The sequence below is a fragment of the Erpetoichthys calabaricus genome, chromosome 1 (assembly GCF_900747795.2).
Source record: "Erpetoichthys calabaricus chromosome 1, fErpCal1.3, whole genome shotgun sequence".
Classification (NCBI taxonomy): Eukaryota; Metazoa; Chordata; class Cladistia; order Polypteriformes; family Polypteridae; genus Erpetoichthys; species Erpetoichthys calabaricus.
In genome coordinates, this window is record NC_041394.2 from 213,066,555 (window position 1) to 213,082,255 (window position 15,701).

Below are 15,701 nucleotides of genomic sequence, written 5' to 3' on the forward strand. Positions count from 1 at the left end.
TCATATTCAAAAAGACTTGAGGCAGTAATTGCTGCCAAAGGTTGCATCGACAAAGTATTGAGCAAAGGCTGTGAATACTTATATACAAGTGATTTCTCAGTTTTTTTATTTTTAATAAATTTGCAAAAACCTCAAGGTAAACTTTTTTCACGTTGTCATTATGGGGTGTTGTGTGTAGAATTCTGAGGAAAAAAATGAATTTAATCCATTTTGGAATAAGGCTGTAACATAACAAAATGTGGAAAAAGTGATGCGCTGTGAATACTTTCCGGATGCACTGTATATAGAAGATTCAAAGACATTACAGACCACTTCATAGGAGCAGGAGAAAAACATGGAGAAACTATAGGATTAATAAAGATAGCAAGTTTATTGAAGAGTATGATAATTCTATGCTTATCTGGTTTATTAAGAGTAGAACTAAAATGTATCTATGAAAAAGCCAAATTAAAAAGTGGAGTTGGTCTCGACCGTTATAGGAGATGGACGTCTGAAGCAGAGCTCCGCTTGCAGCGGCTTTAATTTCCCACGTATTTCACATTGTTTAGAGGTATCCTGTATTTAACCCGACCAAGGAACTTCCACTACAATATACAAGCATGAGTAACAAGAAGAAAAGTCAGAAAGAACCGGAAAAGAAACTTAAAGCTGCTTCAAAGTCTGGACAGACATCCGGCTCGAGTGCAAGGTATGGCCTCTCGGAAATTGACTTGGAACAGGCAGACGAAGGCACAGATCTCCTGGGACCCCGCTCCATTGTTTCGTCTCCAGTCGAGATTGAAAACAGGAGCGAAGGTGCAAGTGATACAGGTGATACATGTCGCGCTGGATCGCCGATTTCTGAGGTTCATTCGAGACTAGAAAAGGCCCTGTGGGATGTGCTTTCATCTACTAATCGCGAGCCTGCAGCACCTGCCGTAACAGGAACTGCACTTCCACTCGCAGAGCATGAAATCCGAAGTGAACTGTCCGAACTGAAAGAGATGATTTCTACACTGGCTACGGCCATAAATGAGCTGAAGAAGGAAAACAAGAATGATCTTATGAAGTCTAACATTGAGCTTAAGAAGGATAACAAAGACCGGGAAACACGTCTATTTAAACATTTTGACGTGAACTTTAAAGGCATGTTTGAGAAGTTAGAAGAACACATAGAAGAAAATAGATTCAAACTGAAAATGCTTACCAACCAGATTAAAGACATTACAGATCAGCTGGATGACTTTAAGCAGGCATTCACGGCTCGAGTTGAAACAGCGGAACAATTGGCGTCTAACGCCGATGAAAAAGCTACAGCTGCGAATTCCGAATGCAAAAAACTCGGAGACAGACTTGCGGCCCTGGAAGATGGGCACAGAAGAAATAATATAAGAATTGAGGGTATACCTGAGAAATGAGAAAGCTAAAGCCCAATGAAATTTGCCGTAGAATTACTGTCTAAAACATTTGGAGATGATTTTAAACTCGACATACAGTTCTAGTACCTTTAAACCCAGGTCTTTTATTGTCCGCTTCGAGCGACTACGATGTAAGCTTGATGTGATGGCACTTCTCAGACACAAGCAAGAAATCATTTGAAAATAATCTTATTCGTATTTTCCCCGACTTCTCACCATCAACAGCTGCAAAACGTGCAGCCTATTCTGACATTAAAAAGTTGCTACGGGAAGCCGATATCAAATACAGCCTCTTGTATCCCGCCAAACTGAAAGTGGAAGTTCAAGATCAATATTATATTTTTTCAAGCAAAGAAGAAGCCAAAAAGGAATTAAAGAAGCTGTTTCCGACACTCTTTTGAAAGTTAATAAGGAGCCGTATTCTATCAAGGCATGGGAAGGACCTGTCATCTGCTCTCTGGATCCATATTTAAAGAGACTGGTATTATAATTATACATCCTTTTCTTTATCTGGACATTATATGTTTATGTCTTAATCAGAGTTATAGATGTGAGTGTGGAAGTAATGTAGGATTTTTTTTTTTTATTACCTTAAAGTAGACTGTTTAACATAATACACTTGGTTTATTGCTATTTATACTATTTATACTACTACATTATACTATTATAGTAGGAATTGCCATGTTTATCCTAGACTACTTTTTAAAATCATTTCCAGGGTTCGTTATTTTTTTATCTTAATATTTTAATTTTTAAAATTGCTGAAGATTATTTTAAGCTTAGATTGTTAATGATTATATTTTCGGCAGATAGTATTAAGAATTCAGCTGCAATAGATATCTTTGTTTTAATTCTCTAAGGCCGCTGCGGGGTGGGGTTTGTTTTGTTTTGGACGTGCTCTGTCTCTTCGTATGTCAGAGGACTGGGACATCGTGAAGTGGGATCAAGCCTCATGTGGAGAGGCAATATGGGGGGGGGTGGGGGGATAAAGGGGGGAGAGAAGGAGAGCAGGCTATATCTAATCTATTCTTCTAATCCCTATAACTATAAATATCAATGCAACAATAGGCTAAAATGCAGTAACTCATGGGGAAATTTTAAACTAAGATTGAAACTGCCTCATTACCAGTTAAGACTATAAAATGACATTAAAAACTCAGAATCCATGTCTCCATGATGGGACAGTTAACTTTGTGAGCTGGAATGTTAAAGGCCTGAATCACGAATTAAAGAGAAAGAAAGTATGCTCTCACCTAACAGGCTTAAACGCTAAAATAGTATTTTTACAGGAGACCCACTTACTAAGCAAGGATCAGTTCAGACTACAAAAAGACTGGACTGGCCAAATGTTCCATTCTAGCTTTATAAAGAAAACTAGAGGGGTGGGAATTCTCATACACAGAACAGTTCCATTTGTAGTATCGAACCCTGAAGGGAGATATGTGATGGTCACGGGCAACTTATATAACAGTAAAATGATTTTGATAAATGTTTATGCACCCAATGCTGATGATAAGGAATTCATGCAAAATCTATTTGCATCCATTCCCAATGTGAACACTCATAAAATTATAATGGCTGGGGACTTTAATTGTGTTTTAAATCCACTCTTAGATAGGACTCCTGTGTCAGGGGGGACGATATCTAATACTGCAAAGACAATTACACAGTTTTTAAATGATCACAACTTATCAGACCCCTGGAGGTTTCTTAACCCAAACTCACGAACATATTCGTTCTACTCACCAGTGCATTATAGCTACTCAAGAATTGATTATTTTTTTATAGATAATAATTTCTTGTCTACAATTAAATCATGCAAATACGACACAATTGTTATCTCCGACCATGCACCTCTAGTCTTGGAGCTAAAATCAATAAGCCCCCCACACTCTCCTCGCAGATGGCGCCTTAACCCTCTTCTACTGGCAGACGAGAACTGCACAGAATTTATATCCAAACAAATCAGCTTCTTCCTAGAGACAAACACGCCCACAAAGGTTTCCGCAGGAACACTCTGGGAAACTCTAAAGGCCTTCTTAAGAGGACAGATTATTTCATTTGTTTCCCACAGAAATAAATTAGAAACCAAGAAAATATCAGAGCTAAGAAGCGAAATTACTAGAATAGATGAAGAACAAGCCAGGTGTCCAAGCGAAGCTCTCCACAGGAAAAGGCAGGCCCTAGATACAGAACTTAACATCTTAATAACTAAAGAAACTGAACAACTAATTTATAAGTCTAGACAGCATTACTATGAACACGGAGAAAAAGCTAATAAGCTTTTAGCTCAACAAATTCACAAACAAGAAGTTCACAATGCAATACCAGTAATTACCAACATGAATGGAGAAGAAATTATAGACCATAAAAATATAATGCACACATTTAGAGATTATTATAAATCCTTATATTCTACTGAGCTCAAAGAAGACAACACACAATCTAATGCATTTCTGGATACATTACAGACACCACAAATAGACGCTTTAAGTGCCAAGGACCTGGATAAACCTCTAACGCTAACAGAATTACTAGATGCTATAAAGTCACTACAAAGCGGGAAATCAGCAGGCCCTGATGGTTACCCCGTAGAATTTTATAAGAAATTCTCCACTCAGGTAGCTCCCCTCTTATTGGCAACATTTACAGAAGCTAGAGACAACCAAATACTACCTCAAACATTTCGACAAGCATTAATCACCGTCTTTCCTAAACAAAATAAGGACTTGTTACAATGTGCATCATACAGACCAATTTCACTCCTGAATAATGATGTTAAGATACTCTCAAAAATTCTAGCTAGAAGGATGGAGAAAGTGCTGCCCTCGGTAATATCACAGGATCAAACTGGATTTATTAAAGGCCGACATCTATCTTCCAATCTCCGACGCTTGTTTAATGTTATATATTCACCAGCAAAATCAAACACCCCAGAGATATTACTATCATTAGACGCAGAAAAAGCATTTGATATGATTGAATGGAACTACCTTTTCACTGCATTGGAGAAATATCACAAGTAAACATAAAGCTCTTTATCAACAAAATTTTGCCGTCTGTATGAAAAAAAATAAGCAAGACCAGGATAGATGGTCAACCCTTCATCTCACTCTAGCCGGAAGAATTAACGTTGTTAAGGTTGAATATCCTTCCTAAACTTCTTTTTTTATTTCAAAACATTCCAATATATATCAATAAATCATTTTTTAAGCAATTAGATTCAACAATAACCTCATTCATTTGGAACTCAAAACACCCACGTATCCGAAGAGCAACCCTACAAAGACCTCAGGCAGAAGGTGGCATGGCTCTACTTAATTTTCAGTTTTATTACTGGGCAGCAAACATACAAGTCATAAAAACCTGGACACAAATAAATGAACACACACAGGCCTGGTTCGCAATAGAAATAAAATCCTGTAGTACTTCTTTATACTCCCTGCTCTGCTCTACAATAAATGCAAGTTATCGCAAATATACTAATAACCCAATTGTGTTTTACTCACTTAGAATATAGAACCAAATTAGAAAGCATTTTAAGATGGAAAATCTTTTATCGGTGGCACCTCTGCAAGAAAACCACCTCTTTCAACCCTCGCAAACATATCCAGTTTTTAATACCTGGAAAAGTTTTGGGATTAAAATGCTCAGAGATCTTTATATAGACAACATATTTGCATCTTTTGAACAATTACGTTCAAAATTCAACCTCCCAGCTACACATTTCTTTCATTATCTCCAAATAGAAATTTTGTTAAACAGAAATTGCCCGATTTTTTCCCCACCTCGCACCCTCCACAATGCTGGAAAAAGTACTGCTCAATGCCGAGGAATTAAACACCATTTCCGCATTATATAAAATTCTATTAGAGTCCCTACCTTTCAAAGATCCAAGAGGACATTGGGAAGAAGATCTCTTAATCAATATATCAGAAAAGGAGTGGAAGGTAGCAAAGCAGAGAATTCACTCAAGCTCCTTATGCGCAAAGCATAGAATTATTCAACTAAAAATTATGTATCGAGCTCATCTGTCTCGCTTAAAACTGTCCAAAATGTTTCCAGGCCAAGATCCAACCTGCGAACGCTGCAACCAAGCTCCTGCCTCACTGGGTCACATGTTCTTGGTCTGCACCAAATTAACATCATTTTGGACAAAAATTAAGTGCCTTTCAGACAGCCTTGGCGTCACAATCCCTCCTAACCCACTAACAGCTGTGTTCGGTGTTTTTCTAGACGGACTTGAAGTGGAAAAGGACAAGCAAACGGTGATTGCATTCACTACACTTTTGGCACGCAGACTTATTCTGTTAAATTGGAAGAATCCTAACTCTCCTCAGTGGGAAACCGATGTTTTATATTACAGTGGAACCTCGGTTTACGAGTGTTTTGCAAGACGAGCAAAAAGTTTTAATAAATTTTCACTTGATAAACGAGCGAGGTCTTGCAGTTCGAGTAGTTTGTCTGCTGAGCGTCATGTGATCACAACTGAGCTGATGGTTCTTCTCTCTCTCTCTCACTGCTGGATTGTGGGCAATCGTCTCCTATTCTCCGTCTGAGTCTGCGTGCCTCACTCATATAGTCAACATTCGTACGAGCGTATAGTGTTTACTACAGCATTAGCATTGTGACTGTGTGCGTGCGCGCGTGTGTGTGTGTGTGTGTGTGTGTGTGTGTGTGTGTGTGTTCGTGTTCGTGTTCGCGCGCGTGTGTGTGCACGCTGTGACGTGCGAGTCCCCGTCTTGCACCGTAAAACACGAAGCTGAGTCTCAGTACTTTAGCAACACAAGCCTTATTCAGCTTGAAACAGCAACAGCGCGGTTATTTATACACAGACACAGCAGTCAGGCAGGGCCCTGCACATTTATAATGCTCCATGTTCCTTGTATCACCCATTGACGGCAGGTGCTTATAGCATGTCCGCGATCTTTTCGGATTCACTTTTACGGAGAACTGCTACAGCGCTGGGAGACTGCGATTGCTTTGGGACGCTGTTCAGCGTGTCATCCCGTTGGGTGCAATCCCACAAGAGTTTAGAAACTCACTCACACCAGCCATGATTCTTTTCAAAGGTAAAGTGCAAGTTAATTTGTTTTATGTATTTTTACTTTATATTTTGTATTAATCATTTTTATTTGAATAGTTTTGGGTTGTGGAACAAATCATCTGAGTTTCCATTATTTCTTATGGGGAAATTCACTTTGATATACGAGTGCTTTGGACTACGTACACGTTTCCGGAACGCAAACCGAGGTTCCACTGTATTTGAAATTGGAAAAAATCAAATTCTCAGTTAGAGGATCTGTACAAAATTTTTTCAAAACCTGGCAGGATCTGATCAATATTATTTTAGAATAAGAGAAATAACTATTACCGCATTTAATTCTCGTCTCCATCTCTTATTTACATATATATTTATTTCTCCCTTTCCTTTGCTTAATGTTGTCTTATTAAAAAGCCCTAGCAATTCTCCTTTAGATAAGCTGTCCTTCTCAGGGGTGGGGTTTGATTTGTCTTTAATTTGTTTGGTTATAAATTGATCTATTTGTATGGAATGATTACAATAAACATTAATAAAATATATTTTTAAAAAAATGGATTTTTAGGGTGTTTTTTTTTTTATTTTATTTTATTATTTTATTTTCTAGTATTAGTCTGCCATATGTCTATTAGTAATGTATTCCAGATTTTTGGTGCATAACAATAAAAGGGCTTGGCTCTTAAAATAATAAGTAGGCCACTATTAGTAAATCTAAATTAAACTTGTAAAGTATGGTGACACACTCCAAAATATATCAAATAGGAAGATTTATTAGAAGCTTTATATACAGTTATTAATATTTTAAAGCCAGTTCTAAAACACACAGGTAACCAATGTAAGAAACTTACAGGTAAAAAGATGTGCTCAGATTTTTTTTTTCTGACTAAGATACTTGCTGCTGCATTCTGGACTAACTGCAACCAATTGATGTCTGTCTTAGGTAGTCCAGATTGGAGTGTGTTAAAGTAAATGCCTTTTGCAGCATTATAAAAGGTCTAACCTTTGCAATGTTCCTAAATGGAAAAATTCAGTCTTAGTAGTAATGTAAATATGTGATTTAGAGCTTAGGACAGAGTCCATAATTACTCTTAAATTCTTCATTTTTTGTTGACTTTTAATGCTAAGGAGTCAATTATCTTTATGATATCCTTATTTTTTCCCATTTTCCATTAATGAACTTAGACACTGCAGATGCATTAAAATGTTTTTAAATAATATTCTGTTGTTTAGTTCTAGTTACCAATATTTCTACGTTAGAAAGTCTTTGAAATTCCTAGAAAGAAGCCACTTTATATTTTGTGTGTCTGTAAACAGTTAATATGAGAGACTGTGTCATTCCTTGGAAAACTTCAGCAAGATACTCCAAGGACGTGAAAGTGCCAACTAGTATCTGTACAGTTCAATCAGCTTGAGAAAATACTCCCTAAACTGGCATCTTTTTTATCTTGGTGAACCAAATGAACAAAATTGCAATTTGGAAGTGCTGCTTCAATTTATATCACTACTGATCCATGTTTCACTCAATGTATGAAAGTCAATTTTCCTATCACTAATAAGATCATTAATATAGAAGGGTATACTGGTTAAAGCTGTAATATTTGGTGAGGACAAATTTAAGGTCTTGAAAGAGCACAATTAAGTTACTTGTGTCTATCCTGCTTTGTCCAGACCTTTTAATTAGATCATCGTGCATTATTATAGTGCTGATACAGTTGTGCTTGAAAGTTTGTGAACCCTTTAGAATTTTCTGTATTTCTGCATAATTATGACCTAAAACATCATCAGATTTTCACTCAAGTCCTCAAAGTAGATAAAGAGAAACCAGTTAAACAAATGAGACAAAAATATTATACTTGGTCATTTATTTATTGAGGAAAATGATCGAATATTACATATTTGTGAGTGGCAAAAGTATGTGAACCTCTAGGATTAGCAGTTAGTTTGAAGGTGAAATTAGAGTCAGGTGTTTTCAATCAATGGGATGATAATCAGGTGTGAGTGGGCACCCTGTGTTATTTAAAGAACAGGGATCTTGCGCCACCACCATCTACTCAAAGCACCGTGATGTTCCAATATTGATGGATTAAAAGCCAGAAGTCTGCATGACCATCATCATCAATACTTCCGTGAGAATCTTAAATACAAAGAGGACTATTTCATTTATATTAGGTAGAATGCCCAGAGGGGACTGGGCGGTCTCGTGGCCTGGATCCCCAGCAGATTTTATTTTTTTCTCCAGCCATCTGGAGGTTTTTTTTTTTGTTTTTTCTGTCCTCCCTGGCCATCGGACCTTACTCTTATTCTATGTTAACTAATGTTGTCTTATTTTAATTTCTTACTTTGTTTATTTTTCTTTTCTTCATTATGTAAAGCACTTTGAGCTACTTTTCTGCATGAAAATGTGCTATATAAATAAATGTTGTTGTTGTATCAAAGTCTGCTCCTCACAACACGTTTGTGGAAGTGTATCATGGCACGAACAAAGGAGATTTCTGAGGACCTCAGAAAAAGAGTTGTTGATGCTCATCAGGCTGGAAAAGGTTAGAAAACCATCTCTAAAGAGTTTGGACTCCACCAATCCACAGCCAGACAGATTGTGTACAAATGGAGGAAATTCAAGACCATTGTTGCCCTCCCCAGGAGTGGTCAGCCAACAAAGATCACTCCAAGAGCAAGGCATGTAATAGTCGGCGAGGTCACATAGGGACCCAGGGTAACTTCTAAGCAACTGAATGCCTCTCTCACATTGGCTAATGTTCATGTTCATGAGTCCACCATCAGGAGAACACTGAACAACACTGGTGTGCATGGCAGGGTTGCAAGAAGAAAGCCACTGCTCTCCAAAAAAAAACATTGCTGCTCTTCTGCAATTTACTAAAGATCACATGGACAAACCAGAAGACTATTGGAAGAATGTTTTGTGGATGGATGAGACCAAAGTAGAACTTTTTGGTTTAAGTGAAAAGCGTTATGTTTGGAGAAAGGAAAACACTGCATTCCAGTATCAGAACCTTATCCCATCTGTGAAACATGGTGGTGGTAGTATCATGGTTTGGGCCTGTTTTGCTGCATCTGAGCCAGGACGGCTTGCCTTCATTGATGAAACAATGAATTCTGAATTATATCAGAGAATTCTAAAGGAAAATGTCAGGACATCTGTCCATGAACTGAATCTCAAGAGAAGGTGGGTCATGCAGCAAGACAACGACCCTAAGCACACAAGTCGTTCTACCAAAGAATGGTTAAAGAAGAATAAAGTTAAGTTAACGTCCTGACCTCAATCCAATCGAAATGTTGTGGAAGGACATGAAGTGAGCAGTTAACGTGAGGAAACCCACCAACATCCCAGAGTTGAAGCTGTTCTGTACGGAGGAATGGGCTCAAATTCCTCCAAGCCGGTGTGCAGGACTGATCAGCAGTTACCGGAAACGTTTATTTGCAGTTATTGCTACAAAGGGGGGGTCACACCAGATACTGAAAGCAAAGGTTCACATACTTTTGCCACTCACAAATATGTAATATTTGATAATTTTCCTTAATAAATAAATGACCAAATATAATATTTTTGTCTCATTTGTTTAACTGGTTTCTCTTTATCTACTTTTAGGACTTGAGTGAAAATCTAATGTTTTAGGTCATATTTATGCAGAAATACAGAAAATTCTAAAGGGTTCACAAACTTTCAAGCACAACTGTATAGTGCATATCTATAGGTAAAGCCACTGCAGAATGTTCATATCCTAACCCAGGTTTATAGTTAACAAGACTAGACCAATGTGGGGAATTTAAATCCGCATCACTGTTATCTTTACATAGAATAATTGACAAATTTCTTTAACTAATACTATGTAAGGTGTACATATAAGTCAATGGTTGGCATGACTTCATCAAACAACTAATGAAACGGATACTTAGTAAACTGTGGACATTAATCCTTTGCTGTATGATGTTTTTAGTATGCTTATTATTGGTTACATGTAGCTTAATATAAAACACTCTTTTAGACAATTAAGTGGCTGGCTTGACTAGGTACAGAATATATTAATGTTTATGATTGATTTCAAATGGACAAATTTGATTCATTTCCTTAGCTATATTGTTTGAGAGGACCTAGGTGCCATGCCTGTTCGGATGAAAACCAGGTGTCACTCCCAGAACAAATCGAAATTGAGTAGTATAGGGCTGGGCTCAGTGCAGAAAGGCTTCAACTAGGCCTTGAAAGAAAACGGGTGACTGAAGGCCTCACCTGAACATCGAAACATCAGAACTGATCCAGAGACGACAATCCACGTAGCTGAGTCCCAGATCCCCTCAAAAGCGATGTGCAGCAGTGATCCAAAATTTTCTTTAATCGCCTTTGCCCATGTGGATAAGCATAGAATCAGTAAAACCAGACAGAGTTTTTTATTTATTAAAACAGTGTCCTGAACACACATACACGCAAAGCAGGGCACAAAAGTCTTCTGGCCAGATGGTGCACAGTCCAGATTTTGTAGGAAGGAGTCCCCCAAAATGACAACAGCACTTTGACAGTCAGCTTCTATTATAAGATCACTGAGTAGCCAAGCATGATAACATATTGTTTGTACTTTTGCGTATATGGTTACCAAACAGAAAATCTATAATTGCTGTATGTGTACTTGTTGCACTGTGTTAGCTGTTTAGAACATGAAACAGTCCTGATAACAGGGACTTGCAAGTATATTCTTCAACAATAAATGGAAGACCATAGGGGTCATGGACTAATTTTCATCCCAAGAGATTGGGCAGTTCAGTAGTTTGTGACAGTTTGTGGGGTGTAATCAGGATGTTTTGGGTTTTTGTTTTTCCCAAAACTAGGACATTGTTGTTTATAAGAACAACTCCTTCAGCTGGAAATACCCAGTTACCTTAATGTTGCATAAGACAGTGTGTAAGTTATTTATTTATTTAGTTTTTTATGGTTTCACTCTATACCTAATATATTAGTCATATGTAAACCTACAGCTTCTAGTTAAAACTATATTCTACTTGATTTGACTTAGTCCATATAGACTATAAGTGTGATTGCATTGCCCTCTGCTGTCTGCAAAGTATCAGTTCCCCTTACCGTCTCTTGCTTCATGGCTGCATGGCCCCTAAACTGTATTAAGCATGTCTAAATACGTACTTGCCCCCAGAACTCAGATTATGTGGTACTAATTTTCTTTCCCAACTTTTAGGAATTTCATATTTTCTTTGTTTCCTGACTACTTAGGTCTTTAAAGTTTTGAGCGAAGAACAGCATATTAGAAAATAGTTAAAAAGAGTAGTTTAAATTTGCTGTTTAGTTCTTCTAGAGAAACAAGTACAGTCTTATTTACAGTAAATATAAGTATATTTAGGGCCTACCAAGCCATATTTGACCTGTTATAACATCTTTTTTTTCCATATTTCTTTTAGAGATGCCTGCACTGATGGCTTTAAGAAAAAGAGCTCAAGGAGAAAAGCCACTGGCTGGAGCCAAGATTGTGGGATGCACACACATCACTGCACAGACTGCAGTAAGTATAAAACACTGAAACTTTATCTATTCATTCAACCTTCATTTACAGATATTTCAGGTTGTCTGTATTTGCATAAATATACAGCATATACAACATCTTTCCAGTTATAAGCAGGTTTTGTTTATGCCAGTGTTCATAGCTGTATTTGTATTAGGGATGTGCAGAGAGCCCTGTATTTATTGTAATGTTTTTGTTGAGGCAGCAAAATTATTTTTATTTGAATAAAAGTGGAAATAAGCATAACAATTGTGTTTGTTTTTGTTTTAATTACACTTCTAATTATAGAATAAAGTGTTAATATAAGTGTTCTTCAAAAAACTATTATGATATTTATGAACACAAAAGAAAAGAAGTATTTAGTTCCTAATCCACATTTAAACCTACAGAATTCCAGAGAGGAAACGGATAGAATAAAAAATAATCACTGGAACAATTTAGAGTTTGTGCATGTGTTTTAATTAACGTGTTCCCTCGATTTATGTATTCATATTTTAAACCTTCCTGCAATTTATGAAATTTGTGTGATCTTTGTGTATATCCAGCAATAATCATGCAGTCTTCTGGCACCTTGCAATTGATCAGCAATAAAATGAATAACTTCTTCGATGCTGGTATAGCATTGTCACTAGAGTCCATTAGGCCTGAGAATTCTTTGCAACTGCCACTTGCTCAGAGTTATGCGCTGTAAGGCAAGATCAAGGCTGTCATAACCAGTGTTGTTCACAGGCCTTATGATGGGCAGTGGCTCAAAGAGGAAGAAGGGACACTATCTGAGATAGGATTTGTTACAATTTAATACTGGACACAGTTTAGTGTACACTTTAATTTCTGTATTTTTGATTTTGCTGGAAATTTGATTGTAACTTTGAGGCCATTATAATTTTTAAAAATTTGCAAAAATGTTTGTCCACAATTGTTGATTATGTCAGATTATCAGAAAAGACACTACACTCCCTCTCTAATGCACATACTTTATTTTCCTAATACATTTTAACAAGCTAAAAGAACAAACGGAAGGTTATACATCATGAACTTTATTAGCAAGAGTTCACATCATAAAGTGCCTATTGTGGGTCAGATATTTAGGAAAGTTCTAGAACTGATGCATCTGGAACCATATATCACAATTGTACTGTATTTTGAGAAAGAAATTATTACAGTATGATCCAGAACACAGACTACAATGTGAAATTATTTTATATACAGTTAGGTCCATAAATATTTGGACAGAGACAACTTTTTTCTAATTTTGGTTCTGTACATTACCACAATGAATTTTAAATGAAACAACTCAGATGCAGTTGAAGTGCAGACTTTCAGCTTTAATTCAGTGGGGTGAACAAAATGATTGCATAAAAATGTGAGGCAAGTAAAGCATTTTTTAACACAATCCCTTCATTTCAGGGGCTCAAAAGTAATTGGACAAATTTAAATAACTGGAAATAAAATGTTCATTTCTAATACTTGGTTGAAAACCCTTTGCTGGCAATGACAGCCTGAAGTCTTGAACTCATGGACATCACCAGATGCTGGGTTTTCTCCTTTTTAATGCTCTGCCAGGCCTTTACTGCAGCGGCTTTCAGTTGCTGTTTGTTTGTGGGCCTTTCTGTCTGAAGTTTAGTCTTCAACAAGTGAAATGCATGCTCAATTGGTATGCCACCAAACAACAAATTTTTTAATTCTGGCGGATATGCCTCTTCATTGGGAAGAAACACTACTTTTTTTTTTTCCCTGATGGCAACACGAATTAGACAATCTACAAGTCTCCGACTTAGTTTAAATCCGAACAATATATTTGATCTCTTTTCACTGTTCCGTTATTTCACCGAGGAGTAATTTCCATTTGTTTGTGCTAATGCAATCTTTACTATCCTTTTTTTGAGACTTTCGAATTTTCGTACTTCCATTATCTCTAACCTGCTCTGCATGTGTACCGCACCAATGTTTTTGAATTTTTTATGATGATCTATTTCGTCATCTACTCTTTGTGCCAAGAGATTTAACCACGCCCGGGGCCAGAAATAAAACAAAGACTCGTCTCGCGGGACGTGAAAGTGTCTGTGAGAAAAATCACGTCTAGTCTCCTTCCAACCTTCCAAGATTTTTTATTTTATAATAGAGAGACTATTAACTAAATAGAATTGTTACACATCTTTTAAAGATGCTTCTCAGCAAGTGTTATTTTTTTATTATTAATAAAAAAAAAAATCAACCTACCTACAGTATTTTGTCTCTTCACTAGAATAATGTCATTAGCTCAAATTTAAATTCAGTTTTAACATGGAACAGCACTCAAGTGATTCGAGTCACTTCTAGTGTTTACATGTATAAAGAACATTTCTCGATGTTAAAAGCCTTCATTGTCATGCAGACTAGAGCAGTTTACTATAAAGGTTTTATTTTTAGTACCACTACAAAGGCACCGCATGGAGGACACAGCGATCACTACTATCAGAAATGACATTCTCAAAGGTTGAGCATGCTTGAAGAGGTTAAACAATGGGTCTATCAAAAAGCAATCAGATCAGTGCTGATTTGTCACTGGTGAGCTGAGCTGTTCAGCACAGAGGAAGAGGAGCAAGCCATCAATAGCTCAAATGCTTAAAACGTGTTAGGAAACATACAAATCTTGATATGAATTGGTAGTTAGAGGCAATACATTACAAGAGGACATTTTCATTAAGCTCAGTTTGTTGGCAAGACCTGGTTTTTGCTATTCAATTGGGACGACGCGGCAACTTTTACAGCCTGTTTTTGTGCTCTGGTGGAGGTATATGTAGCCGATGCTGCACAGCAATAAAAATAAGGGAAGCTATAAAGTTTTCTTCCTGAAGACAAATTATTTTCGAAACCTTACTTTACCTTACTTGTAAAAACCCACTGTTTTTGCTTTGCCTAATACTGTATTCGGATTTGTCTCCACCAATAGTTTGTATGCAAGTTGGAACTTGCACTGAAAATATCAGTTAATGGAAATATCATCAAAAATGCATAATTCTGTATTGCATACTTTACAGAGAAATACTTCACTGTACTTTAAATCACAAAACACACACAAAAGTTTAAACTCAACTGTAAGTATGTGCAGTATGTTGGCCACTGATCAAGCTACTTCCCTATAACAGTTACATTTAGTGACATACACAAAAACACAAAATGAATGAAAATGGCAATTAAGACTGTAGTATACAGTACTTTTCCTCAGTGTTAGTTACTGCTGCTAAATATTCTTTTACATCTAAAGTAATTTACTTCACTAGTAAGAAAAAAAAATACAGAAGTTGCTAGATGAAAATTAATGGAAACTCAGCTGAAAAAGGGAAGTGTTGGGATTTTATATTCTTGTTCTATCTGTAACCCAAGACCTACCTCCATTAACTTTTCAAATTTTTTTTCATCATAGGTTCTAGTGCTGGGAGGTATACTGGTTCATACTGAAAACTGTTTTTTATTTTTGTTATGATATGGATTTTTCTTATACTACAATACCGGTTTAAATAGCCTAAACAACGTTCAGAACGTGGTGCAGCGGGAAACTGTTTAAGGGGGGACTTTTTTTCACTGCTACACTGCCAAACATGCATGCAACGGAGTACATGTGTTAGTGGAGGTATTGAGTGGTGAAAATTGACAGAGAACATTCCGAAGCTGTAGCAGACGATAAAGTTGAACATGATGACACAGAAGAACTTTTGCCGAAAAAAGGAGCCGCATCTGTTGTCTGGAGATTTTGGTTTT

General features: G+C 36.8%; 1 protein-coding gene across 2 annotated transcripts in view; it reads left to right on the top strand.

The window, feature by feature from the left end:
• The window catches only part of ahcyl2b (adenosylhomocysteinase like 2b), a 211,758-nt gene that overhangs the window by 126,395 nt on the left and 69,662 nt on the right, over positions 1-15,701 (top strand). For both annotated transcript variants that reach the window (XM_028811358.2, XM_028811348.2), the window contains exon 4: positions 11,860-11,960. In XM_028811358.2, the coding sequence (XP_028667191.1) occupies positions 11,860-11,960 (101 nt within the window). The remainder of the gene's footprint in view (positions 1-11,859; positions 11,961-15,701) is intronic.